At 47.5% G+C, this 26,309-nt stretch overlaps 1 protein-coding gene across 3 annotated transcripts in view; it reads left to right on the top strand.

The window, feature by feature from the left end:
• Nucleotides 1-1,095: 1,095 nt before the first annotated feature.
• The window catches only part of LOC119444336 (venom metalloproteinase antarease-like TtrivMP_A), a 1,295,510-nt gene continuing 1,270,296 nt past the window's right edge, over nt 1,096-26,309 (top strand). For all 3 annotated transcript variants that reach the window (XM_049663284.1, XM_049663283.1, XM_049663281.1), the window contains exons 1-4: nt 1,096-1,207; nt 2,919-3,082; nt 7,860-7,952; nt 14,866-14,989. In XM_049663284.1, coding sequence (XP_049519241.1) covers nt 1,159-1,207; nt 2,919-3,082; nt 7,860-7,952; nt 14,866-14,989 — 430 coding nt within the window. In that variant the 5' untranslated portion in view covers nt 1,096-1,158. The remainder of the gene's footprint in view (nt 1,208-2,918; nt 3,083-7,859; nt 7,953-14,865; nt 14,990-26,309) is intronic.

The following is a 26,309-nucleotide window of genomic DNA, read 5'->3' as shown; positions in this document are numbered from 1 at the left end:
GGCTACTAGGAGCCATTTTCAATGTTTTTTATAATATAGAGCGTGCAGATGCGACCGTGATCAGAGGCGATGCACATAAGTGAGTCGTGAGTTGCATTGCACAATATATTGTCGCGATAGCCTTGTGCGAGCTGGTTCCAATTGAGCCTGCAAGTCAGCTCAAGCCATCACCCCCCCCCCCCCCTAATATTCTGCATCGTCGACTGTGCTTCCCGTTCCTTGGTATAAATTTTGTGCCTCTAATGGTACACCGGTTATGCATTACATGGTTGCCAGCTGCATTTCATTTTAAAGCGCAGTTGTCTGTGGAACGCGTACAAGATCGCGCCACACAGCAATGACTGATACCTCGGTAAGGCAGAGGCTACTAGCAGTGACTCATCGCAAGCAAAAAGGGGTTCGTGTGTAAGTTCCGCGTAACAAAATTATGTTTTCTCATATATTCAGATTGCAATCCGACGCTATCATGTCTGTAGGTTGCTTGTCAGTTGAAGTTTACTAATTTTCCAACGATTTTACTTAGTGAAATTGGATTAGTTCAGTAAGCCTTTGCGCCATGCAGGGGGCCTGCGTGGTTGTGGTTCGGGATGTTTTTTTTTTTCTGACGGACAACGCCGTCGACACGGGATTTTCTTCGACATGGGGCCCTAAACGCTATCGCGTTAGAATGCATTTTGCCCGCGTTTGCGGAAAGAGCATTTTTATATAAGCATGCATCAATCACGCGCGTACTTTGTGTATTCAGGAACATGTATTATCTGGTGTTGCCCTATGGATATCAGGAGTGAGCAGCATATGGCTTTATTCTGTCATATATGCTGCTGACCCAGAAGCAGGGGTCAGCAGCATATGGCTATACAGAATGATGTGACCTTCTGCCGGCAAGATATGTTGAACCCTCTGGTTACAATGCCGCGTTCATTTTTTGTAGACGGCGTTTGACTGCCCTTTTCTTATGTAAGGAACGCAAAACAACAGCCCTACTCCTACAACGTCAGTCAGAAGTCGTGATTGATGTTGATCTTATCAACTCTTTGGCGTATTAACCTATATGAGAGCCAATGCACTGGCAGATTGCAATGTATATATTCTAGGAAAACATGAGACTAGGATAAAACGGTAGCTTGCCCTAAATGTGCGTTTCGCAACCAAAGAAGAATGCTTCCCGCCATTGTGTTTCTACAATTTCTGCTCACCTGTTATGGAGGTAATTTAGCAGCTTGGTCAAAGAGAGGCTCACTGAGAATTCATACTTATACTTCACTATTTGTTTAAGATGACAGTTGCTTTATCTACTCAAAAGCCACAATATAAGTATTTTCGCATTAATATGAAATTGTGCACGCTTAGCCGACTGTTCTTCGAAGTTCCCTGCAATGAAATGAATACGCGGTTTTATCGATTCATGTAGCAATTGGACCTGTAATTGAGTGGACCTGATTGGTATTTGAATGCTTGAGTAAATATCTTTGTAATGTACTAAAACCTATACGCTGCATCAAGCGAGCCGCTGGGGAGTTCCTGTGGCGTCGATATGTGTCGCTGTATTAATGTTCTCGTGGTTAGGCTGATTTTGCATATGCTTGACGAGTAGGCTAGTTAGTTGCCATAACGGAAAGCAACCGAATGTGTAGTCGAAGGATATACTCACTATTGATTGAGCCGTACAGAAAGTTCGTTCACCAGGATAAGAATCTACGCACCTGTGATGACCTTCTCAGAAGTAGCCTTTGCTAATGCACTGAGCGCTTCAATTTGTGCACGCAGAGCACTAGGCTACATGCGAAAAGCGCGACGACACAGGAAATCAGCAAGCGTAAATGCTCTGGTAAACAATTATGAAAAAAGCTCCTCAGATGTGTTGTGATGGTAAATATAATACTAGCTTTCTGCCACACTTAGAAAGGTTAAATATGTTGATGTTACCGCATAGTTGGGGGAGACGGTGACAACGCGAAGGAACTTCTTTGAAAAAGCTTCTTTTAAAAAGCAATGCTTTGTGTTCGTGCTTTTTAATGGATGAGTTATAATTATTTCTTCAGTGGTAATTGTTTCAGAATTGGCGCCGTATTTCTACTTGTACTAGGAGTTAAGGAAACTGCCATATGGATTAGAAACGGTTGCATATAGCTCAAGTTCTACTTCTGGTTATGAATAGAAATTGCAAATCGCAAGTGGTGAAATGCATAGCACTGGTAAGTTATGCTCACTTAGGGCAACCGCAAGGTTGGCAGGGGAAGCAAAACACAGTCAATTAGGGATGAGATAGAGTGATGGGGCTGTGGACAATTTAAGCACGATATTGGCTTAACTGATGAAGCGCATCTTGTTCTTCTTTCTGGGGTTTTACGTGCCAAAACCAGTTCTGATTATGAGGCACGCCGTAGTGGAGGGCTCCGGATTAATTTTGACCACCTGGGGTTCTTTAACGTGCACTACAACGCAAGCACACGGGCATTTTTGCATTTCGTCTCCATCGAAATGCGGCCGCCGCGGCCGGAATTCGATCCCGCGACCTCGTGCTCAGCAGCGCAAGGCCTTAGCTGACTGGGCCACCCCGGCGGATGAAGCGCAATTGTTATTAGTTAGTGCTTCTCTTGCGTCTACTTCACTGCCTCCGCCTAAGATGTGCACGTGTTAAACCTGCAAGTTAAACCAACTAGGCCAGCAACATATACTGTTAAGGTTATTGGGAAACTCCCGCAGCTGCCTTTCGTTCCGCATTAGGAGTAAGTGATCAGTGATGATAATTATAGTAGATAGTTCTTGGGAATGGTCTTCTGTACACGTTAACAACAAAACAGGTTTCGTCAAAGTGTATCAGATCATGACGTTCATTGTTTTAGTTTTAACACGATTCTCCTATGAAATGATTGATGGCTTACGTACCATTCGCTTGCATTTCTTACATGAAACAGATGAATTTTTTGTCTATCCTACCCTACTGCAAAGACGGGCTGGTACGTCAAGCTTACTCCTTCACATTAATGACAAGATAATACTCAATCTTGAGAGGAGCTCCGTGCTGGCGGATGAACTTCATTTCCTTACAGCCAGTGACCAAGAGAACGAACTCGACTTGGTAAGTGTGGGATATTTTGAGGCTGCATGTTTATGAAAATATATGAATATTGGGGTAACACAACTATGCGAAGACCATACGAACCATAATAACACGAAGAGTGACATCATGTTTTGTTGCTATCGTTGCCAGTAAAGGCAGTAAGTGGCTAACTACTCTTCGTCGACAAGGCTGGTATCTAAACAAAGGATTGGCGATTTGGCTGTCTCATTATAAATTATCACAATAGGAAGCGTCTTCCATTCCTCCACTGAATGAGCATTTACTGCCAAGAAGGTTCAAAAAGAGGAAACTAGAGCCGATGGTTTCTTATTAGCGTTTACTAAAGGCGTAACTGTGAACTGGATAAATAGCAACACAGCAATGTCATACGAAGTAAGGTGAGCGGCTTTGGTAGCAATATGAATTGTAGTAAACATGAGCTGATTAAGTAAGGAGGTGTGCTGCGGCGTAAGTAGACCGACATGACGAGACACTCGATGACCACGAGAAGGCGCGTGTGAAACGGTGGTGTTGATGAGAAGCGCTTCCCGTGGGCAGCGCGTGCGAAGGGACACATCTGTAGCGCTGCACTGGCGATCCGGGCAGCATTGCATGTGTAGCGTGCGTTGGAAAATGTGGCCCGACTATTACTAACTGAATGAACAAGCGTGGTGTGAGCGCGCACAAACAAACATGAATAGATCACACTGAATGACTGCAGACAACGACCGTCAAAACTCTGGCAGCAAGCGGATACGCCGCAGCGGCGAACGTACGTGCGGTCTATCGCTTCAACGGAAACTGAGCACATAAAGGTCAGAGCCGTGTGGAGATAAGAGACGGTGCGAGCGAGCGACGATCGCGGTTGTTGAATTGATCCATCTCCAGAAAAGAAACTATGCATATCCCTCGCACTGTAGGAATCAATGCTATGTGAAGCACTTTGCAGGAAGCTATCAATCCTGCCCCGTTTGGGGTGCTCCAAAGCGTTACTAGATGGACCAAGGTTTAACGGCGAAACGGTTCTAAGCCGAGGCTTCGCGCTCTGTCCGGGGGCGTTACGCAGGTCACGTGACCAGGAGAGGATAGGAGCCGCGCCGCAGGAGGGCAGGTCATATGACCAGCAGTAGAGGAGAGGCGTGCCGAGGGAGGAGGCGACCAATGAGAGGGCGCGCGTTGGTGGAGGACGTGACCAATGAGAAGCCGCGCGGGCGCGAGGAGGAGAGGCGATGGGTATAAGTGAAGCTATTTCTCTGCGGCGCGCCCTTTCACTTAACGAAGGCGCATCGCTGCAGGTCTGCGATGCGACTATGGGAAGACCATGAGAAGTGCGTACTCCGGGGGAAGAGGCTGTCTACCGCGAGGGTGAGCGAGAGTTAGCTCGTGAACAGGCACGTCTCTTCTCTCATGACTGGCGCAAAAAGGGCGGAACAACCTGTACGCGCAAAAAAAAAAAAACAGACTGATACAACCGCAGATAGTAGCATCACCAACGAGGCCGATAAAAACATCGCGTTTTTAGTGGACAGCATGAGCGGACGGCATGCTGCTGATGCATGCCGTCCGCGTTTCCCAGCGTTCGCGCCGTACGCATGCGGTGTCCGTAACTGCAGCCGATGGCTCTTGCGGCAGCTTCGCAGGTTTATACCAGAAAACTGTACACTCGTTGAGTAGCGTCGGAAGTCGCTGCCTCTTCTCGCCTCGCAACGTTTCAATATAAGTTGGTGTTGTATATCTGTGTTTACGCAATTTCATCACGTGCAACACATGCACATGTAAAACTCGTAACACAGTGCAACTAACACAGCTTCGCTATTCGACCATCTTCTCGGAGTGGAAGGGCCCTGAATTTTTTTTTTGTTCATCAAGCAAATATGCGTGTTAGCATGATGGTGACAGCTTCAGGACCCTGATTATCAGTATTACTAATAAATAATGGTAAAGTTTTATAAAAATAAATTTGCAACTCTGGTTACAATGTCTCGAACCTCTTTTTATTTTGGTGACAGCTTCAGGACCCTGATTATCGGTATTAGTAATAAATAATGGTAAATGTTTATAAAAATAAAATTTGCATTTCTGCTGACAATGTCTCAAACCTTTTTTATTTTCCTTTTTTTCCGAATTTTTTTGTACCGCTGGATACTGCCGATATTTAGCAATAAAAACCTGTAAAGCGTAAATCTACATTTGCTACATTCATGCACTATGAGCTTTATATATGTGCGGGTAAATGTACTTCTTAAATATAATTAAAATTAAATTATGGGGTTTTACGTGCCAAAACCAGTTCTGATTATGAGGCACGCCGTAGTGGGGGACTCCGGAAATTTGGACCACCTGGGGTTCTTTAACGTGCACCTAAATCTAAGTACACGGGTGTTTTCGCATTTCGCCCCCATCGAAATGCGGCCGCCGTGGCGGGGATTCGATCCCGCGACCTCATGCTCAGCAGCCCAACACCATAGCCACTGAGCAACCGCGGCGGGTACTTCTTAAATATAGATGTTTGTACATGTATAGATGTGATTATGCTTTATACTTCTGTAACCTATTGTTGTATTTGTATTTGCTGCAACTGATGCCAAGAAAAGGGGAAGGAATCCCATGAAGCTGCTTTTATGCAGCTTTTTGTTCCTTGCCCTTGCATTCTTTCCCTTGCTTTTTCTTCTTTGTGAGAAAAGGAGGGGGAATGTGAAAATAAAGTAGAAGTTGAAACGTTACTACCTGTTTTTTGCGAATTGGGCCGATCGCAAAGACGGTGCAGTATAAGACAGCGTCTTATAGTCCTAGCGGTTACGGGGAAATAATAAGAAAAGCTAGTACGCTCTTACTTGTATATGCAAATTCTTGATATGTGGCGTGAAACAGGCGAAAGACGGTGGAAAGATACCTTATTGCTAGTGGGTTTCATTTCCGAGTCTATCTGGATCTGTAGAGCCGAGTCATTGGAGCATGTGCGCCCGTCCTATGCAGTGTAGCGCACACGCCAGACATTGGAACGCGCTAGCTCTCATTGGAGAAGTATTCGTGTCGTTATGGCTTATATACGAGAGCACCGGACTGTTACCTAGGGTGGCTAAGGCCTGATCTCACTATATACCACTTTGGTACTTTTATTGAACTTGCCCGAAACTGGGCGACACAGGAACCTGCCTGCCGAAAAAGTGCCTGGAATGAGCCAACCAATACTTTGTAATAAAAGTAGAGTAAAAAGTAGGCCCCACAATTTATAGAGTGTTTTGGAAAATTCTTGTTTTTTACACCAACACTGAGCCGACAATGCGTTTCTGTCTATTCGAGAACACTATATTTTAGCTCCTTGCACCTCTGATATCTGCGGCTGTCCCTCCTGTGAAAGAACAATTAGACGAAATATGTTTAATTTCACTGTACCACTAATAGTAGACAAGACTGGTTATATCAGTCTGTTCCACCCACTGTATAATATCAATGGCTATAAAGTTGTAGTGATGAGCACGATGTGGCGTGCTTATTACCGGCTGGGGTGGCGGCCGTCATACATAGGGGGAGAAACGCAAACGTGCTCTTGTACTTTGATTTGGCTGCATGTTTTTAATATGCACCCAAATCAAAGTACTAATCAAAGCACCCTAGAGGCAAATACTAGGTCTTTATGGACTGTTGAAATACCATTCTAGAAAAATCGCAGTGGTTGTTTCGGGCCAAGAAAATACTTTTTTTTACAGGAAAATTGCGTCTGGAAGCTCCGTATACCTTTAGTGCCATTTAAATCACCCGCCCCAGAGCGGGGAATGGTGACATTGCATACGCCATCGCCACCATTTACTGCCGTCGATGAGTCAAACGGCACCCGATAGAGGGTGCTAGTGTTTTATCCGCGAAACGCAAGCGTGTGGCCATGGAGAAACCGAGCGAATACACAGCTTTGGATTCGCCGCTGCAGCAGGTCTTGGTCAAGTGCCGTGGACCGCTCGGGAATCCCGCGACATCACGTAGACGTGGCATTGTATGCTTCTGGCAGTTTGTGCGAATTACGCGAGCAAGCAAAACGAGCGCAGCACTACGGGATCATGAAACTACTGAAACGCGAAAGGGCGGGCAGCGCCGATTGAAGAAAGCAAAACTTTTCGACCTTTCCGACCGCCCGCGTCGTTGTCAAGGGTAACGTCAATGATTTCTTTTTCTAAACATCAAATGGAACTGGAGAAGTAGCGTTTTTCCCGTCTTTTAATGTAATACAATGATCTTTTTTATTGCGAGTGGTTAATAAGAATCCCTCAGCGCCTGTGTTGAAATGAAGGCATAGATAAACACGCACTTGTTATATTTATAGAATGCCTAATTCGATCAAAATAATTGTCAAGACCACACTTCCTAGTGGCGTATAAAATATTTCTGAATTTGATATCTTTGTTTAAAATTTTGAGGGAAGCGTAATTTCTACACATTTCCGCCGTATGAAATAGAAGGTTAAATGCAGTGATGTGGAGCAACAGCAATCCTTATGTTGTGAAACTTGGAGTATAGCTAAAATATGGTAACGCGGCGATTCGAGCTAAGTGAAATATTTTAACAAAGAAATTGCATGTCAGGAAACCGAATAGCCGTTCGTTCAATCGCGGTAATCTCCGCAACTAAATTTGAAAAAAGGTGCATTATCCTAGCATATCTAAAATTGGTAGATACATGGCACTAGCACATATATAGATTCTAGAAAGAAAACTTGATGGACCCAAATGCTTTTTTCAAAGCAAAAATTTATAGTCTGGTGGTTATGAATGACCGCCACCACAAACAATTTCTTTCACAGGTAAACACGTCTTCTATTCAAGAGAGCCTGTACCACGACACACATCACCAATCCTCTCTTCGAATACGAGAGCAAGACGGCTTCGTGAAAGTCGTACGTATATTGTTCAATATTAGCACCTTTATAGAAACAACAAATTAAGAGCCATAAATAAGTTCCATATGAGACGACTCAGCAGTCTCATGGGGTAAGTCACAGGCAAATTTACCGAGAACGCGCTCTACTGCCATTTCATTGATGTTTTTGCCCTGTCCCGATGCACTGGTAGAGTACAGCAGGTATCTGCCCTTTCCTTATAATACAATATTCTAGATCGCATAGTGTGCATCACGTCTGCAACTGTTGAAAAAATGCATAGAAGGAAACTTGTGCGTGAACTGAACTGACGAAGTCAGAGCACTCTTCGTTTGCAAATATCTAGTCTACGATGGCGGGAAAGATAACTCTTGGTTGACGCTTTTATATAAGTGCCCCACATGCGAAATGTGAGAATTGTTTAGACTGGCTGCACCCCTGGCACATTCTTTATTCGATGTTTTTATCGGTTTCGTTTTCAAGATTATATAAACCTTGTTTTCGGTTTCGCTGAAATATCAAGCCACATTATTTTACTGAGAATAACACGAATGTTTTCTCAACGGCATTGTTTTCATTTTCAATTACATTGTCTGAACTTGTTGTGGTAGGTAAATCGCTACACAAACTTCACCCAACCCGCTCGGCAGCAGTAATCGGAACATATTCGTTATCGTTATCTATTTCGCTTTCTGCATCGATAATAATTCGCCTAATAAAAACAGAATCCCTACGTGTAGCATGCCTCCACCTACGTCTAGTACGGTTAGTCTGGGCAGCTGGCCACAAAGGTTGGTTTCAAGTACAGTAGACTCCCCTTACTTTTACGCTTGCGGGACCGTAAAATACGGTCGAATTATACAAAAGGTAGGCTCAAGAAACGGTATCAGAATGAACGTATATAGTTCATATATTTTGGGTGCTTCAATAATTCTATAATGACTTTCTGTTTCTTGCTCTTGAACGGCGACTTAACCGGTCTGAAGCGAAGAGCGCCGACATCTTTAAACGTTTGCTCAGTATCACGCGACAGGAAAGAAACAGCAACGGATAACTTCACTTGCGGAAGGAGCATCGGCGCCAAAGATAAAGATAAATTCATATAAAACAGCTTCACAAGTGCGGAAGCAGTACCATCGGCGGCTGAATTTCTTGTATTTTACTGCGAAACTGCATATCGATAGTAGGCCGGGATTCTTTCGCGTCCGTCGATAGAAAACTATCATCATGAGTGGCTCATACCCCCGTAAGCAAGCAAAAAATGAAAAGGCTTATAGCCCCGTAAGGCAGAGGCTACAAGCACTAAGAAAAGTGCAGCGAACAGTGCACACCTTCTTTAGAATTACGCATACAATCTACAGAACATCATCGTTTCAATAAAGAACAAGGTCAAAAAAGCATCCGAGCCATATAATTGATTATAATGCGCTCGTGGTAGCATTCCGAAGCACGTAGCGCTCACCCCGTACGTTTCCCGGGAAAGATTTATATGAGGTTCACAAGCTGCCACCAAGGTCCATTCAAATGGTCGCGAAGCTTCGGGCGAAAAGCGGTTCAGAACGAATTGTCACCGCTTCAGTAAGGGTGGTTATGGGAGCCGCGACTGAAGCGCGACTATGTTTGGAGGGAACAAACATTGCGAAGGAATAAAGCGTTTTTTTTAATTAAAGCGATACACAGTTAGATTCAATCAACGAAAATAAAATTCCTAATCAATTTTACATACGCATGGCGAGAAAAGAACAACTCTATTTTACTTGATCATTATCAATAAATACCTTTTTTCAGCACCCACCGATAGCAGCGGGCGTTGAAGCCGCTATCACTTGCAGTGCAATGCAGCTCTTGAATTGGGCGGAAAGGGACACTCGTAAAGTTCACCTGTTACACAACGCCCCCCTCATATGTTGTGCTGCTTTGCTTGTCGACGTTTGTCTGAATTAGGTGACGCGTGTAGTTTTATTGTTTCTTCACCTGTTCAGTCAAAAGTAGTGAGTTGCGACCGCCAGATAATTGTTCACTTTAGTTAGTTGTTTTCGTGGTACAGCGCTGGCCGACGGGCTTGGCGTCCGACGAAAGGACGAGCTCTCTACGCCCAAAGCGTTCGTCGTCCTCCAAACAAAAAAAGTATGTTCTGCGCAACGGTGCGATTTCCACACCCGTATGGCTGAACTTTTCCTGCATCGGTTTCCGCGCTGAAAGCTCGGAACGCCCATCACGTCGAATGGCGGGGCACTTGATTATGCAGCTGTAAAGGCAGCACCCCGCAAACAAATTTCGCGCCTTTGAGAACAAAATGACGTCACTTCTGTTTTTTTAACGGATATGGCGTCACATTATTCTTTCTTCCGCCGGAAGTGTTCCCTCCTCACACAGATGGCGCTAAGCCTCATGAGCCGCCGATGAACCGCCATGTTTTGAACGTATGGGCTTGTATGGAAGCTTCGCTACCAGGTGTATTTACCTTGCTGCCGCGGCGACGCCAGCTTACGATTCGGGGTGTGCCATCCCCTAGCCTTTCGTATATAAAATAACCAGCCCAGCAACTGGTTTCAATGTTGTTGCAGCATTGCTATGGACTGGGTTAAGCCTGTTCTGAAAATTACTATTGCTCCCATTCCTACTATTACTGTAACATAGCACTACTACCATTACTCTTAAACCATAAATCATTGCATAGCACCCGCAGCCGTTGTCGTGGTGCTTTTTAACAGCTTCGCTTGGCATCCATTTTTGTAGGACCGGGGTAGCGAGTTTTTGTATTATTTTTTTTATAAACGTATAGTAATCGTAGCGCGCGTGAGGGAGCACTGGTGCGCCTCGATTGGCATCGAATTGACCGAAGCGGCTTGCGTTCGAGTTCGAACTAAGCAAATTTTTCTTTCGTAGCAATGTATGGTTTCACAGAGGAACATTCCAATGCATTCGAATTAGGCAAAACGTCAAATGAAACAAGGTCGAATGAAGAGGATTGACGTAATCTGACTGTTTCTCTGGCTAAGGCATTTTTACTGAGTCTAATGGCTTGTATACTTCCGAATACGTCATTTATCACAACGGCCTGATTGCGAAGGAATAATCTTTTTTGTGGCAAAATACAATGTGTCATCCGCATTACAATATTTGTTCAAAGTACAATTTTTTAAACTTCTACAGGTGTAGGAGACGCTAACGAGGCTGAGAGTTTGTGCTCTACAGCTAAATTTGATAAACACAAGTCTATCCTACCTATTTCTTCAATATGTCTCTTCTTTAGTAACTGAACCGTATCTATTGATACTTTTTTGTACTTGGCACTTCTCCATCCTAAAGAGGATGGTGGTGGGAATTTTACTGTGCCAGCTCGGACTCCCTTGAAGGCTGCTATGATGTTATCATTTGAAGGATCCGTAGCAGGGCACACGCACATCAATGTTTACAATGCCATGCCATATAAATTTTGATTTGGGATTCCATTATTCCAATTATTGTTTTTTTAAATCTTTCACTCTTAATTTGATAGTATGCTTCTTACGGTGTGATTATGAAGCGAAATTATTTCAATCCGGCGGTAACTGTGTATGCTGCGGCTGAGGGCGGCCGCGCGAGCCCAAACTTGAAAGCGATCTGCGATGGGTACAGAGTCTAAGTGCACCCTGGGTTGTTAGCTTCCTGTGCGCTGTGTTCTCACCGCTTAGTTCGCGAAGAAGTGACAGGCAGCGCAAAAGTCAATTCGCTCACTGCAGCTGCCGATCTTCCTCAAGCTTGGGTTTGGCCAGCGAGTGTCCGCAGTCATCGAGTGAGGTGTGTTCATGTTTGCCGGTGTGCGCGTGACACCGTGCTTATTAATCTAGTTAGTAAGCGAATATTTACAAGTTTATGCAGCCGATAAAACCACTAGCCTTACTTCGTATAGTAGTATAATAATTTGCTGTAGAAATCAATTATTCGTCTTTCGGGGAAAATTGCGACATTCTTTCTCGACCGAAGGCATTGCCTGTATCTTTGTGCATATGGGTCATTGCCCTTCGTTGGTTTTGAGCTTCGACCAGCGCCAAGGTTCCACACGTTTGTTGTTTTATTTTTGGTCATTGGATGTTTTCACCGAGTTGGTACTGACACTATTATCTCAGCATCGTGCTGGACGCTTTTAACAGAGAAGAGTATTCATGAATACCAATATCAGTCCAGTAGCAACCTGGACTGATTACAAAAGTCGCATTTTTTTCGGAAAGGAATAGCATCGATTGCGATAACAAATTAGTGGATAGCTATACGAAGTAAACATAGTTGTTTTATTGGCCGTATAAACTTGTAAACATAGGCATACTAACTAAGTTAACAAGCATCATATCACGCGCGCACAAGCAAACATGAAAACATCTCACTCGATGACCGCGCAAACTCGGAGTCAAAAACACTGGTGTTAGCAAGCGCGGCAGCAGCAGCAAGCGAATTCATATTCGCGCTGCCGCTTACATCAATCCGAACTAAGCCGCGAAAACACAGCACAGGGCGGACTCTGTCCCTGTCACAGTCGCGTGCGACCCGGCCGGTCGGGTCCCTCAGAGTAGAACGCGCCACCCTTCTCCCTACCCTCCGGAGTCTTGCGCGCGAGGGAAGAAGGCGCGCTTCCACCCCGATTTCCTCCCTTGCGTGCGCGAGATTGAGTCGCGATCGCCGGTGCACCCTCGCGCGCTATTACTCACACATACAGCATACGGCGCACGGCGACGTTTTTATTACCCTTAGACTTTATACGGAACCTCACAGCGACGGTGACGGCACAAATGTGCCTAGAGTGTCCATATAATTGTTATCGCAATAAAAAGATTGAATGTACGCCGCAACTCTAGAACTCACAAAAGTGTAACAGACTCTTCTCTAAGTTACCCTGAAATATGTGAAAAGAGTGAAGATATTCTTGCGTTGTTATTGTTTTGGATGACTACCAAGCAAGCCCATCTCTCTCCGGGTCGCTTACACATTGTTTGAATACCTGAGTAGGTCTTTCTTTAGCTTTATTGGATGCACTGTTTTCCAATGTTCAGTTTCAGTGAGGTAGTCAGATTCCGTACTTTTGTGAACAATGATTTGCATTGCAGCACACTGCATTCATTTATCGGCAGTGCAGTTTAAAGGGGCCATGACACCCATTTTTTTAGTTTGAAGTACGCAGTACATGTTAAAAATATCGCTCCCACGGCAAGGTGGGAAAATTTGAGCGCGCTTTGTTGCGGCATACAATCTGCATTTAAATCGTGCAGCGAAGCTGTCAGTCTGCAGATGGCTGGGATTTTTGTCAGCGTCGTCCCGACGGAAAAAATACCTTCAGCGAGTAAAAAAAAAAAGAAGAAAAAACAAACGTGTACTGATTCAAGCGCGAAGTGCATACATTCTTTGGTATCACGCATACAACATACAGCACATCATCCATTTCATTCAAGAAAAAGCACAAAACAAAAATACCTACCACATGATTGATGATAAGGCGCTCGTGATAATAATGTGCGGGACGTAGCGCTTCCCGCATACGTTTCCCGTAAGTATTGCTGTTCCTCAAGCTACCGCAGCGACGGCAGCTTGCGACGTGGGGAGTGACGTCACTAGCCGGTCATATGTAAAAGACCCAACCTAGCAACTATTTCAATTCTGTTGCAGCACCGCTGTGAGTAGGCAACACAATTTTAAGAATCTGAGGAGCAGCGTGAATACGAGTAGCGGCAAACGGAATACAGACGGCAATGCGACCAACGGGGGCGTGTTGACGCTGGCCGTATTGCCGTGGAATTCCAGAACAGGGGAAGTACGGCCGTCCACATTGTGCTGTGGCTGAATAATTCGCCGGAGGAGGAATTGCGCAATAAAGCAGTGCACACGTCCCTTAGCGTTATAGTGGTGGATTTCATCAGCTTCGCTGGACATCCTCTTTCGCAGGGCCGGGATTGTGAGTCAATTTTTTAAATCTCGCAGTTGAACCGTAAGGCAGACTGATAGCAGAAACTGGTGAAAAAATCAATCGCACACCCAGCTACGCTCCTCTAGGGACAAGGAAAGCCATTCTCGGAAACCGCGCGTTTTGTGCGCTGCAAGCTCTAGAAGCGCCGGTAGAAGACGCAAACGCGTCACAGTTATTTTGTATTGGCATGCGCGCCTCCACAGTGAATCCGAGATAATTTTAGGTGGGTGTGCTCTGCTTTGTGCCATTTTTAGCCTGAGCAAGAGGAAATCGCGGGCAGTATTTAATGGCGACGTCATTGCCGCGCTGTCGGGTGACAGAGTGTGTGGGCCACGACGGGGTCCGATGTGATCTCTGAGTGTTTTGAAGCAGTTCACACCACGGTACCCCGCGGTTGCCGATGTCAGAACGCAGGCCAAAATGGCGGTTACTGTTAGTGGCAGGTGCATAAGAGCCGCAATTTCAAATTGGCATTTCCAATTAAAATGTGCGCTAAAAGCCCGTTTTGTTAGTGTATAACCGTACTGGTCCCTCTACTATCAGATAGAATGACAAAGACAGAATAGAAGGAGCGCGTCTTGACCCGTTTACGTTATTGCCCACGAATAAATCCACATTTGAATATTGAATGTAGTAAAGTCTTTGGGGGTCCACAAAAATTTAGTAATCACTGTGATAAAAACGATGTCATTACACGTTTCATATAACTTTATGCTCAAGTACCTTAAATCCTACTAAAATGTAGCAATCTAGAATTACAGGATTTTAAATATAACTTAGATGTAGAAGAAATAAACTTTAATTTTCATTTTGCCGGGGAATATTCCACCTAGGGCGGCGCGCTTATTTCAGGACGCCATTGGCTCGCTTTAACTTTATCTGAAATTTGATGTCAGGCTGCGCTGCACCTGCAACGTGTGGCTCTGATCCTCGATGGAAAATGTTTTATGCGTTTTAATACAACTGCTTAAGTTGACAATCTTTGACCCATAGGAGGGTGTGATCAACAGCAAGCTGAGGATAAAGCCACTACCTGAAAGTGAACGGTCGTCGCGAGGTCCGATGCTCCACAAAGTATATGAAGTGCACGAGAGTGAAGAAGGATCTCTCTGGGAAGGTAAGCAATCTTTCTCTCCTTTTGCTAAGGCGTATAAAAGTTGACGAGACCGAATTCGGATATGTGCTCTGTCGGTAGTGGAGTTCAAAGAACCAGATCTTTGCCCATCACTTCGCTGAGCAGACAATTAATTGACAGAGGCAGCAGGGACCCAGTGGGCGTTTATTGGTTACTAAAGCGAAACTTTCTGTCTCACTGATTCGTCCGTGAGTGCCGAAAACGCACTGCAGGAAAGCCAATTTACACAATGGAACTATCTGTGCATCTGCGCACAAAATAGAGTAACGGCGCACGACATAGGTATCGTAGAACACTACAGTTTACATTCGCGGTTGTACTGATAACAACAATGGGAACTGCTACGCCACGCTACCCAGACGAACTGTATATTTTGTGACGTAGCGTTAACACGACTACTGATAATGATACTAATAGATGACGCGGCGGACCAATCACACTCGAGGCACAGATCAGTCTCAAGATGAGTTCCCACAAGCGATGAAGACGACGAAGCCGATGAGATGATGAACATGTGCAGCCAACGAAGAAGTGACTAAGAAATGCCCTCACTAATTTCCCCCGCGTGAGAGCGGCTAGCCTGGCCGCAACTTAAAGGGACGGCGAACGCCTTGTGAAAGGCTTCATGCGAGAGACGGGGACAATATCGGCAGCGCGACAGCGGCGGTCAGTTGGAACCACACTTGGTTGGACGAGATAATTAACGGGAGAAGTCAACTCTAAGACTCGGTATCGGCCTATGAACCGAAACTGAAACTTTTCGCATAAGCCAGGAGTGCGAACTGGTGTTCGGAGTAGGACTTGATCGCCCGGGCGAAAAAACACTGCGCGATGGGATGCGTCATCGAGGTTCTTGCGGTCATGTTGCCTTGCTTCAGTGTTGATGCGGGCGAGCTGGCGACAGTGGAGGAGGCGTGATATTTATTGTTCACATGACGATGCAACTAGAGTGACCGGGATGGAGAAGAAAGAGACGTCAAGAAAAGATGAGGGCGAACGGCCATAGATGAGGTAGAATGGCGAGTAACCAGTTGTGCGTTGTACGGCGGTTTGTACGCAAAAGTCATGAATGGCAAAATTGCGTCCAAGTTTGTGTGGTCTGGTTGAATGTACATGGCTATCATGTCGGAGAGCATGCGATGAAAGTACTCAGTCAAGCCGTTGGTTTGAAGGTGGTAACTGGAGGTTGTCTTGTGGGTGGTGCGGAGGCTCGGAGCAATTCATTTACGATTTGTGAAAGGAAATCCTATCCACGGTCTCTAAGGATGACACAAGGAGCACCGCGACGCAGGATTAATGCTCGAAGTATAAATGCAGCGACTTCAGGAGCCGACGCCGAAGTCACGCAAGCTATTTCGGCGTAACGTGTCAAGTGGTCGACGGCTGTCACTATCCATCGATTGCCGGTGAGAGTCGTGGGAAGGGGACCATACAGGTCAATGCCAACGACTCCGAATGGGGTTGACAGACACAGGACTGGTTGGAGCTCTCCGCTTTGACCTGATGTTGGTAGCTTTCGGAGCTGGCAAATGGCTCAGGAAGCGACGTACCGCGCTGCACTAGTGGATAAGCCAGGCCAGTAGAAGCCTGGCGTATCCACTTTGATCCGGTCGTACGTTTTCTGGAAAACCAGGTGACCAGCAGTCATGTCTTCGTGATAGGCCTTAAGAGCATGCGTGCGAAGAGAGTGAGGTGGAACAGGCACCCAGCGTTGACCGTCAGGGTAAAAGATATGGCGGTACAGGGCGCAGTTTTCGAGCGTGAATTGCGTCAGCTGTCGACGAAGGCGGGCGTTGGGCGGGCGCGAAGTTCCCTGAAGGCGGTCTATGATTCGTCGACAGTAGGAGTCAGCTAGTTGGTGACATATGAGCGATCCATGGTCATCAGAAGGAGTCTGGTCAATAGCGGTTAAGGACAACACATGCGGGGAAGGACGGTTCGAAAGCTTGTCGCGGAAGGTAGGAGCGGAACCATGGCATGGCGTCGTAGGAATCGGGCAGCGAGAAAGCGCATCTGCGTCCTGATGCTTTTAACCACACTTGCAGATAATCGTGAAGTCGTATTCTTGAAGACAGATAATCCAGCGACCGAGGCGTCTAGACAAGTTCTTGAGCGTGGAAAGCCAACATAAGGCATGGTGGTCCGTTACGATGGTAAAATGGCGGCCGTGAAGATAAGGTCGAAACTTCTGTACCTACCAAACTACCGCTAGGCACTCCTTCTCAGTGATGGTATAATTCTTCTCGGTGTGCTTGAGTACTCAGCTTGCGTAGTCGACGTACCTATCACGTAAAGACTCATCTCACTGTAGGAGAATACCACCGATGCCATGACCACTTGCGCCCGCATGCAGGAGTGTGGGCGCGGTTTCATCGAAATGGCGAAGTACTGGTTCAGATGTGAGGGAGTTTTTCAGATGGGCAAACGCTGATACGCATTCGGGAGACATCTCAAAAGGGACACCAGACCCGAGTAATTTGTGCAACGGGGCAGCTATTGAGGCGACGTGACGTATGAAACGGTGAAAATAAGAAGCGTGGCCAAATAAACGGCGCAAATCTTTCGTCTGTTAGGGGCGAGGGAAGGGAAGAACCGCTCAAACATTATCGGGATCAGGACGAATACCATCCTGGCTCACAATGTGACTCAAGACCTTAATTGTCTTGCTGGCAAAACGGCACTTTTTCGTGTTCAGCTGTAGGCTAGCGTTGGCAAGGCACGTGAGAGCTTCGTCCAGTCGTTGCAGGTGTTCAGAAAACATCAATATCGTCGAGATAGTACAAGCAAGTATTCCACTTTAGGCCATGCAGAACGGTGGCAATAATGCGCTCCAATGTTGCGGGTGCATTCCAGAGGCCGAATGGCATTACATTGAACTCGTAAAGCCCATCTGATGTGAAAACGCTGTTTTTTTTCTTTATCGTCCTCATGCATAGGTATCTGCCACTAGCCTGAACGCAGATAAAGACTCAAGAAGTACTCGGCATTCAGCAGTGAATCTAAGGAATCGTCTATGCGCGGCATAGGGTACACATCCTTGTGCGTGATCTTGTTGAGTGCCCGGTAATCGACGCAAAACCGGACAGAGCTGTCTTTTTCCCAACTAGAACGGCGGGGGATGACCAAGGACTAGCGGAAGGGCGTATTATCCTCCGTTGCAGCATGTCGTCGACGTTTTCTTCAATGACTTGCCGCTCGACGAAAGAGACGCGATATAGTCGACGGTGAAGAATAGACACGTCATCTGTTTCTATCCGATGTGTGATGACGGAAGTCTGTCCCAATGAAGTGGCATGCGCGTCAAACAAAGCTTCATATTTTTTCAGCAAAGTAAGCAACTGTTGTGACTGTGAAGAGCTCAGGTCGGAACTAATGGCAGCTTCAAGGGCAGAGAGAGATGCAGAACGTCCAACAGAAGGAGCTTCAGAGGAAGCGGCTTCAACAGAAACAACAGAGAGATGCTCGGCTTTAGTGACGCAAGCCAACGTAGTGCCCTTAGGGATCAGAAGTTTTTCATATGTCGGCTTGGTAGCGCAGACGAATGCTGGGAGCCATTCTCAAACCGGACCAGCCCTGATACCAAGACTATCTCTCTTATGAGACAGTGCGCAGATGGTTGTACGAACACGTCACCATGGTCAATGTCATCCGACGCGATCGCAACAATTCTCTGATGGCAAGGAAGTAGCTGAGTGTCTTCTGCAGCAAGCAAACGAAGTGGTGCGTAATCTGTATGAAGCGAATAGGCGGTGTCGGTAATGAGGAGAACACGTTTCTGACGGCAGATGGAAGCGGACGCCGTAGGAAGAAAATACCATCCTAATATCAGCTGCTTGGTACACGAACTTAACAGTGCGAATTGTACATAATGCAGAATTCCATCAATGTAGACAAGAACAGTGCACATGGCGGCAGGTCGAATGGCGTTCCCTTGAGCAGCGAGTAGCGTAGGTCCATCATAAGGAGTGGTAACTTTCCTGAGGCAAGAACACAAATCACGGTGAACAATTGACAAACTAGCACCAGTGTCTATAAAGGTGTAGCGCCCACCGACACCACAGCGCGGGGCGCTTTGTTCGGCGCTCTCAGCAGGTGCCTTGGCGCCCGCTGTCAAAGAAGGAGAAAATAAAGATGCGCAGCGCCTGCTCGAGGCGGAAGCTCGGCACGCGCAGTGTCGTTCTAGAAGCCAGCCACGCTGGTGATCGCAGCCGCCGATCGGCTTGCCACCTTCGCCCTTCTGATTAGGGAACGACGGCACTGCTCGTACAGCCCCCGTCACGTTCTCCTACATTGGTGACCCGGGAGAACGCGCCTTCCACCGAGCGACACCCTGCCATGGCCACCTGGCCGGAGCCACAGTTCGATCCACCACTGCCACCGTTCTCGTCCAGCTACGTCGGCTCATGGTTCGCCCAGTTCGAGGCGGCTCAGGAGCTTAACCACATCTGGATCCGGAAGTTCAAGCACGTGGTACTCCTCGACGTCCTGCCGCTTGCTCTCCAGCTCCATCTCGGCGTTCGATCGCCTGGCCCGCGCCCTTACTTACGAACTGCGGCAGTCTGCCCTCAACTTCTATGGCGCTGCCTACCGCCCTCTTTCAGAGGTTGACGGCACGGTGCGCGACTCTGTGCCAACGCCCTCCCGGCCAGAACCAGACGCGTCTCTTTCAACGCCGCCCGTAAGCCACCATCAGGCGAGCCTTCCTCCCTCGACTTGCCCCGACAAAGCCTCATCGACCACCCGATGCGCTACCGCACAGTCCCCGGCCTCCGGCTCTCTCCAGGGGTCTCTTTCGTGCGAGTACGCTCATAATGGTGTCACCAAGGGTATCGACACGACCATGATACCGGCCACGTCATCGCCTAGCTCGCCTCCAACGATGACATGCGACAGTGGTGCCATCGCCGACCCTACGCCGGCTCCCGTGCAGCACGCCATCGGGTCCGTTTTTAACACCTTCACTTCTGCCACTGGGCCCCCGACTGGCCCTCTACCCGATCAGTTCACGGCGTCCGCTGAGCTGGCCTCCAAGACGGCGCGCGAGCTCTGCACCGTGCCTACTCCGCTGCCTCCGACTTTGCCGGCTATCACCACAGCGGACACGAGCCACGACCATCAGAGACCCCGACTGCATCCCACATCAGGCATCCTTAACGAACCCTTACCTGTGGCCCCTTACTGTGGCCCCTTACCCCACTTTGCCTGGCCGGCCGGTGGCTTCCTCACGATGCGCATCATCGCCGGCTGTGCCGCCGGATCATTGTCGCATCCCGACAAGGTATGCCACATACCCGTGCAATGCAAGCGTCGTGGCGCGTCCAGCACTCCATCGCTCGTGCGCACACCCTACACGCCATGGTCCGTGATGCGCCACCGGCAACGCTCACGCAGGTACCGTCGACGTACCATTCGCCTTACAGGCCTCCCGCTTTCTCCTTCCTCAAGACGCATGTTCCGAGCATTATATCGCCGGCTGGACGCGACCCTCCCAACAGCGTCCGTTCAGCGAGTCCCTCGCCCTCGACGCTTGTCTTGCTGCCGCTTGTGACAGAAACGTGCGTTGTGGCTACGATATCCGCAGTAGTAACGTATATGTCGGGTTGGACGCCATGGCGGAAAGTAAGGTTGGTCAGGTGTGTTGGTAGACATCGAAGCCAAGTGCGTCTGCGTTGGTTTCGGAGGCATCGATGGCACGAGGGCTGGGGTAACTGGGGCTCCCTGCGCATACGTTGGTGGGGGCCTAGGGGCTAGAGGGTTCGTATACGCAGTACCCGCCATAGACGCCAACTCCTCCTTGACAACGTCACGCAAAGTGGTACTGGGGGCGTGGGTAGGAATGGGACCTGCCGAGAAGCCAAGAGGCTGCAGCTCTTCGCGTATGATTGCGTGGACCATTGCGCGCAACGCAACGAAGGATCGGCGGTAGGGTTGTTGTCAGGGGTGTCCGGCGGAAATCGGACAGATTCGAGTTCGTCGAGGCGCTGGCACGTAGCTACAATATCAGAGACGGTAGTCGGGTCCTTATTGGCAAACGTATTGAAGGCGAGAGGCCGAATGCCTTTGAGTATGTGGCGTACTCTGTCCGATTCGGCCATGGAAGCGTTGACGCGTCGACAAAGAACGAGGACACCCTTTATATACGAGGTATATGACTCGCCGACTTGTTTGCGAGTGTCGAGTCTCTTCGCGATGGCGGAACGAACAGCCGGAGTACCAAAAACTTGTCGGAGCTGCTGCTTGAAACTACTCCAGTCGATGAGGTCGATCTCGTGGTTGAAAAACCAAGTCTTCGCTACACCCGTGAGATAGAAGGAGACGTGGAGTAGCTTCATCACCTCGTCCCAGTGGAATAGCTGAACTCACCCAATCGTAGTTGTCAAGCCAATCTTCCACACCTTCACCACGAAAGTCAGCGAACAGATGGGGGTCGCGCTGGGGCCCACTGACGATCCAAGATAGAGAGGCTGCGGCAGGCGGAGCCGAGATTGTAGACGTAGAAACGCCAGATGGCTCGTCCTGCGACCTGAGCGAAACTCCAGGAGGTAGAGCGGGCGAGCAGAGGACGGGGGACCGAGGAGCCACCTCCACCACTTGTGACGTAGCGTTAACACGACCTTTAATACGCCCCAAGACGCGGCGGACCGATCACACTCGAGGCGCAGATCAGTCTCAAGATGACTCCCTACAAGCGATGAAGACGATGAAGCCGATGAGATGATGAACATGCGCAGCCAACGAAGAAGTGACTAAGAAATGCCCACAATATCTACATTACATTACGCGCGTCACACAATGCACTCCCGGCCGTCCCCACGGGCAGGCCGCGGGTACAGCGCATGGCAGAAGAGGCTGCCGTACGCGAACATAAGCACGAGCGCGATCGTGCCCATAAGGCCGATCCTGTGTATCGGCAACAGCAGAGCCTTTGACCACCTACGACAGCGATCACAAGATAATGCTGTGCAAGTGTAGAGTCGTCCGTGAGAGTGTGAGCGTGTGCATGTAATCAACGGCTACATGATCTACAATAAAGGCTAGGCCAATTAACGAAATGTGTCTTCATTCTACATCATCGTTCAAAAAATACAATCCTAAACAAGCAATCAAATCACATAGGCACCGCATCGGGTCGCTCAGAATCTCTTGGGTTCGTTGCGGTGTCGTTGGCTTTGGACTTTGACTTTCATTCAGTATGTATGGGCGAAAGCTCCGCCTTCAACCGTGTTTCTTTGAGAATGGGGCTTTGATTTTTTTATAAGCGTGTTCTAACCACGAGTTATTTTGGAAAACAGCTCGGAAACTGTCGCGCGTGAGTTTAAAAATTTTTTTTTAGAAATTAAAGGTCCGGCGTGCTAGTGACATAGCAATATATTTGCATTCCTCTGAGATTGGGCATTCTGGGAATGTTTAAAATAAAATATCGTTACCGGATGGTAGCGCACTGGCCTCGTAGGTTTTAGCGAGTGCATATGTCCGGCACTACCTTTGGAATAATTATTTTGGCATATTTTAGCCTCGAAAGGCTATAGCAGGCTTGGCGAGTATGGCTTAGGATTTAAAATCAGCGATTCAAATTATATGAGAGCAGCTGGGCAGGCGATAGCGATCGTACATCACCCTGCAAAACGTGTCAGCGTACTGTAATCTGGTAAAGGTGTGTGTAAACATTCAGGTGGGTTAGTGAAAATAAGATACTTCGTTTCAGGTGACAGTTTCCATATTTTCTAGTCTGATGTGTTCACGCCTGTTGGTCGCTTATTAGAAAACCAATACTTAAGGTCTGTGGGTGGTGGCACTGAGTGTCTTGTTGCTGAAGCATTCCCGGCTGTTATATTTTCAAAGGCAGGCCTAATTATGGCACTGTATCTAAGCGCAAGCCAACAAGCTTTCGAAGCTTGGCTCTCACATTTCTAGAAGACACTTCATTAGCGATATTCCGGCTCCTTTTTTAAACAATAAAAGTTACAGTGGGGTTTCAGCTCGTGAACGCGGCTGACGCGCAGGCGTATGGCTGTGATAGCGCTCACGAAGCTATCGGCCCTCGGTGCGCCTGGAAACCTGCACTGTCCGCATTGCAGATCTTATTCAAGATAGGGCTCGCGCACCCGCGCACCCGCGCCACACGCAGCAGCCGCCGGAGTCATAGTCAAGCAGTATACTATGGGGGTGCCTGAAATGTTCGCAGCCCACCCGTGAAATCTCTTTCGCACTGTCTTGTTTTGCAATGCAATATGTTGTGCAGGTGAATGGTCTCATGAGCAATCTGGATTAATTTTGATTTTTTTGGTTTCAAGTATAGCGGTTTAAATCAAGGTCGCGAAGCTGAAGTATGGAAATGGAGAAATTCGCAAAGCGAGTAGTCGTTCAATACCTTTAGAAAAGAGAACTGACACCACAAGAAATTCACGAGGAAATGCTGGAGACATTAGTGGACAATGCTCCTCCTTATGCTATGGTGAGAAAGTGGGTTGCCGATTTTAAGCGCGGTCAGATATTGATTGAAGATGGTGCGCGCAGTGGTCGTCTCTCAACAGCATGCACAGATGAAAATGTCCAAAAAGTGCAAGACATTATAATGGCTCATTGACGTGTCACACAGCGGCACATCGCCGAATGTGTGGGCATATCAGTGGAGAGGGCTGGCCATATCCTAACACAGCCCCTGAACATGCACAAAGTTTCGGCCCGATGGGTACTCAGACTTTCGACATTTGAGATAAAGAGAACTTCACTCTGCAGGAAATCTGTAGCTGTTTGAAGCTGATATTACGATTTTTCCGCACAGATTCGTTACAACGGATGAAACTTGGGTGCAGCACTTTCGTCCCAACTCAAAAGAAGCCTCGAAACATTGGAAACATCCAACCGTCCCCCGCCCCAAAAAAAGGCAAAGGTGCTGCTATCCGCTGGAAAGGTTATGGTATCAGTATTCTGGGATTGCAAGGGTGTCATTCTCCTAAAATTTTTCCCGAAAGGTCAAACCATCAAAGATGAATACTATGCAGCTCAGATTCGACGACTGAGGTCGGCATATAAGGAAACACGGCCAGGGATGCTGCGGAATAGGATGTTGTTTCACCAGGGCAATGCGCGAGTTCACAAATCTTGCGACGGCTGCAGTTCACTCCTGTGGTATTCAGCTGCTTCCGCACCGGCCCTACTCCCCTGATTTGGCTCTCTCGGACGACGACCTATTCCCACAGATGAAACAGCACTTTGGTGGAAGTCGTTTTCCTGCTGATGAAGGTGTCATGGACGCCGTAAAAGACTTTTTGGAGAAGCAGGACCCGACGTTCTACCAATGTGGGATAATGAAAATCCAAGAGCGATGTCATACATGTTTAGCCTTCAAGGGTTGACTGTGTTGAGAACTTACTGCAAAATTTTGACCCACGGTCAATACGTCACGGTCAGGCCACGAACTTTTCACGCGCCCCTCTTAATACCTCAGCGTATCCATAAACCAAGGAAAGACTTACTAAAGCACCCACCAAAATAATCTGCAAATAAAGGGATATCGGAATGCAGCAATAAGGAAACATAGAACACTATGGGGCCACTGTAAGTATAAGGTGGTGCGTGGAATCTGGAAAAGAGTGATGGTGCCAACGCTAACGTTCGCAAATGCAATTCTATTCTTGAAATCGGATATCTTGTCGGGGTTGGATGTTAACAAAAGATCGGTAGGCCGGTTGGCTTTAGGAGTCCACGGTAAAACCACAAATGAGGCAGTGCAGGTTGACATGGGTTGGGCGTCTTTTGAAGAGAGAGAAACACAGGCAAAATTAGTTTTGAAGAAGGATCAGGAACGTGGATGAAAATAAATGGGCGGCTAAAGTGTACAAGTATCTGTACCTCGAAAGCGTGTACACAAAATGAAGGATGAGGTCTAGAAAGTGGGAAACCAAGTACAGGGTAATTGAAACTGGAAACAGAAACCCAGGAGTCATCAGAGAGAAACAGAGACTGTGAATTGGATACAAAGAATGAAAGAAAGGACCCTGGAGATTTACAAGAATGAGAAGAAATAAATTAGAAGGGAAAACTTGTAGAATTGCTATTGGAGGCTCGATCCGGTTGCCTAGGAACAAAGCGTATAGGAGCAAATATTCTGAACTAGATGAAGCACGTGTATGCTGCAGCGAAAATCCGTAGATCACTCAGCACCTCCTAAAGAAATCCGAAGGGATCCACGTGGTGAGAACTGTAGATAACGTACACCATCTAGAAGCGCTTGTGGTTAAAGTGGACGTAAGCATCAGCCGGTTATCAGTGGAGATAGGCAATAGACGTTCAGAGTACTGGTGGGAAAAAGCAGGGAACATACTGATACGGCCGGTTATCCTGCAGTGAGTTAGTGGTACAAGGCAGATTTTGAAGTTAAAAAAAAAAACGCTCAACCTTGCACACGGCCACGCAGCTCTTGAAACAGCGAAGCGGGGTGATCGTAGCCCAGCATTTTACGGAAGTGCGCGCGAACGTTTCATCTTATTACTGATGATGAGCATCATTTCTTTTCGCGCTTCTCAGACTTACGGCCGTCACTGCACATTGCATAGCGAAGCTTGCAAAACCGACACCGCGTTGCAATGCCGACACCGTGATCCACAGCGCTGCAATACCGACAACGCGTTCCAGCAGACCCGCTCCGTGAATGCATCTCCCTCTCTCGCTTTCATAGCGCGCAAAACCTCTTATTCACCTCGCAGAGCACGAGCATGCGAACGCACCAGCTGTGGACGAAAACGACGACGCTCGAACGCAATCATATGGTTCGCATAAATGCACGTTCTACAAGCGTGGCTCTATAGCCTAGTGGTTACGACGCTCACCTTGGGACCGTGGCTACGCGGGTTTGAATCCCGCCTCGACAAGAAAGGTTATTTTCCTTTATTTCTTGATAGGAACCACATATTACGGCTGGCTTAAACAGCTTCGCTGCTACAAAGAACAAGGCGTTGTATTAAAAAAATTCTAAAAAACGAGTATAGCACACCTGATTAAATCAAGCAGGCTAGGTGACTATTTGTCACCGCTCCGTTTCAAAAGGTATGCCATTAAATTATCATCATCGTGTCAGCACGCTCCTTCGTACTTTCTCCTGGTGGTGGTGGTGAAAAACTTTATTGAGTGATGACAGGAGAGGGTTGGGGACGGCCTTAAGGGCCGGCCTCTCACAATATCTAGGAGGGGTCCAGAACTCCTGTGGCTTCTGCTGCAGCGCGCGCTCGGGCCACTAGGGCGCTTTGATCCTCCAGGGTCGAGAAGCTGAGCAGGGCAGCCTCCCAGCTCTCTCGGGAAT

The sequence above is a fragment of the Dermacentor silvarum genome, chromosome 3 (genome assembly GCF_013339745.2).
Source record: "Dermacentor silvarum isolate Dsil-2018 chromosome 3, BIME_Dsil_1.4, whole genome shotgun sequence".
Lineage (NCBI taxonomy): Eukaryota > Metazoa > Arthropoda > Arachnida > Ixodida > Ixodidae > Dermacentor > Dermacentor silvarum.
This window is presented reverse-complemented; position numbering and strand designations above follow the sequence as displayed.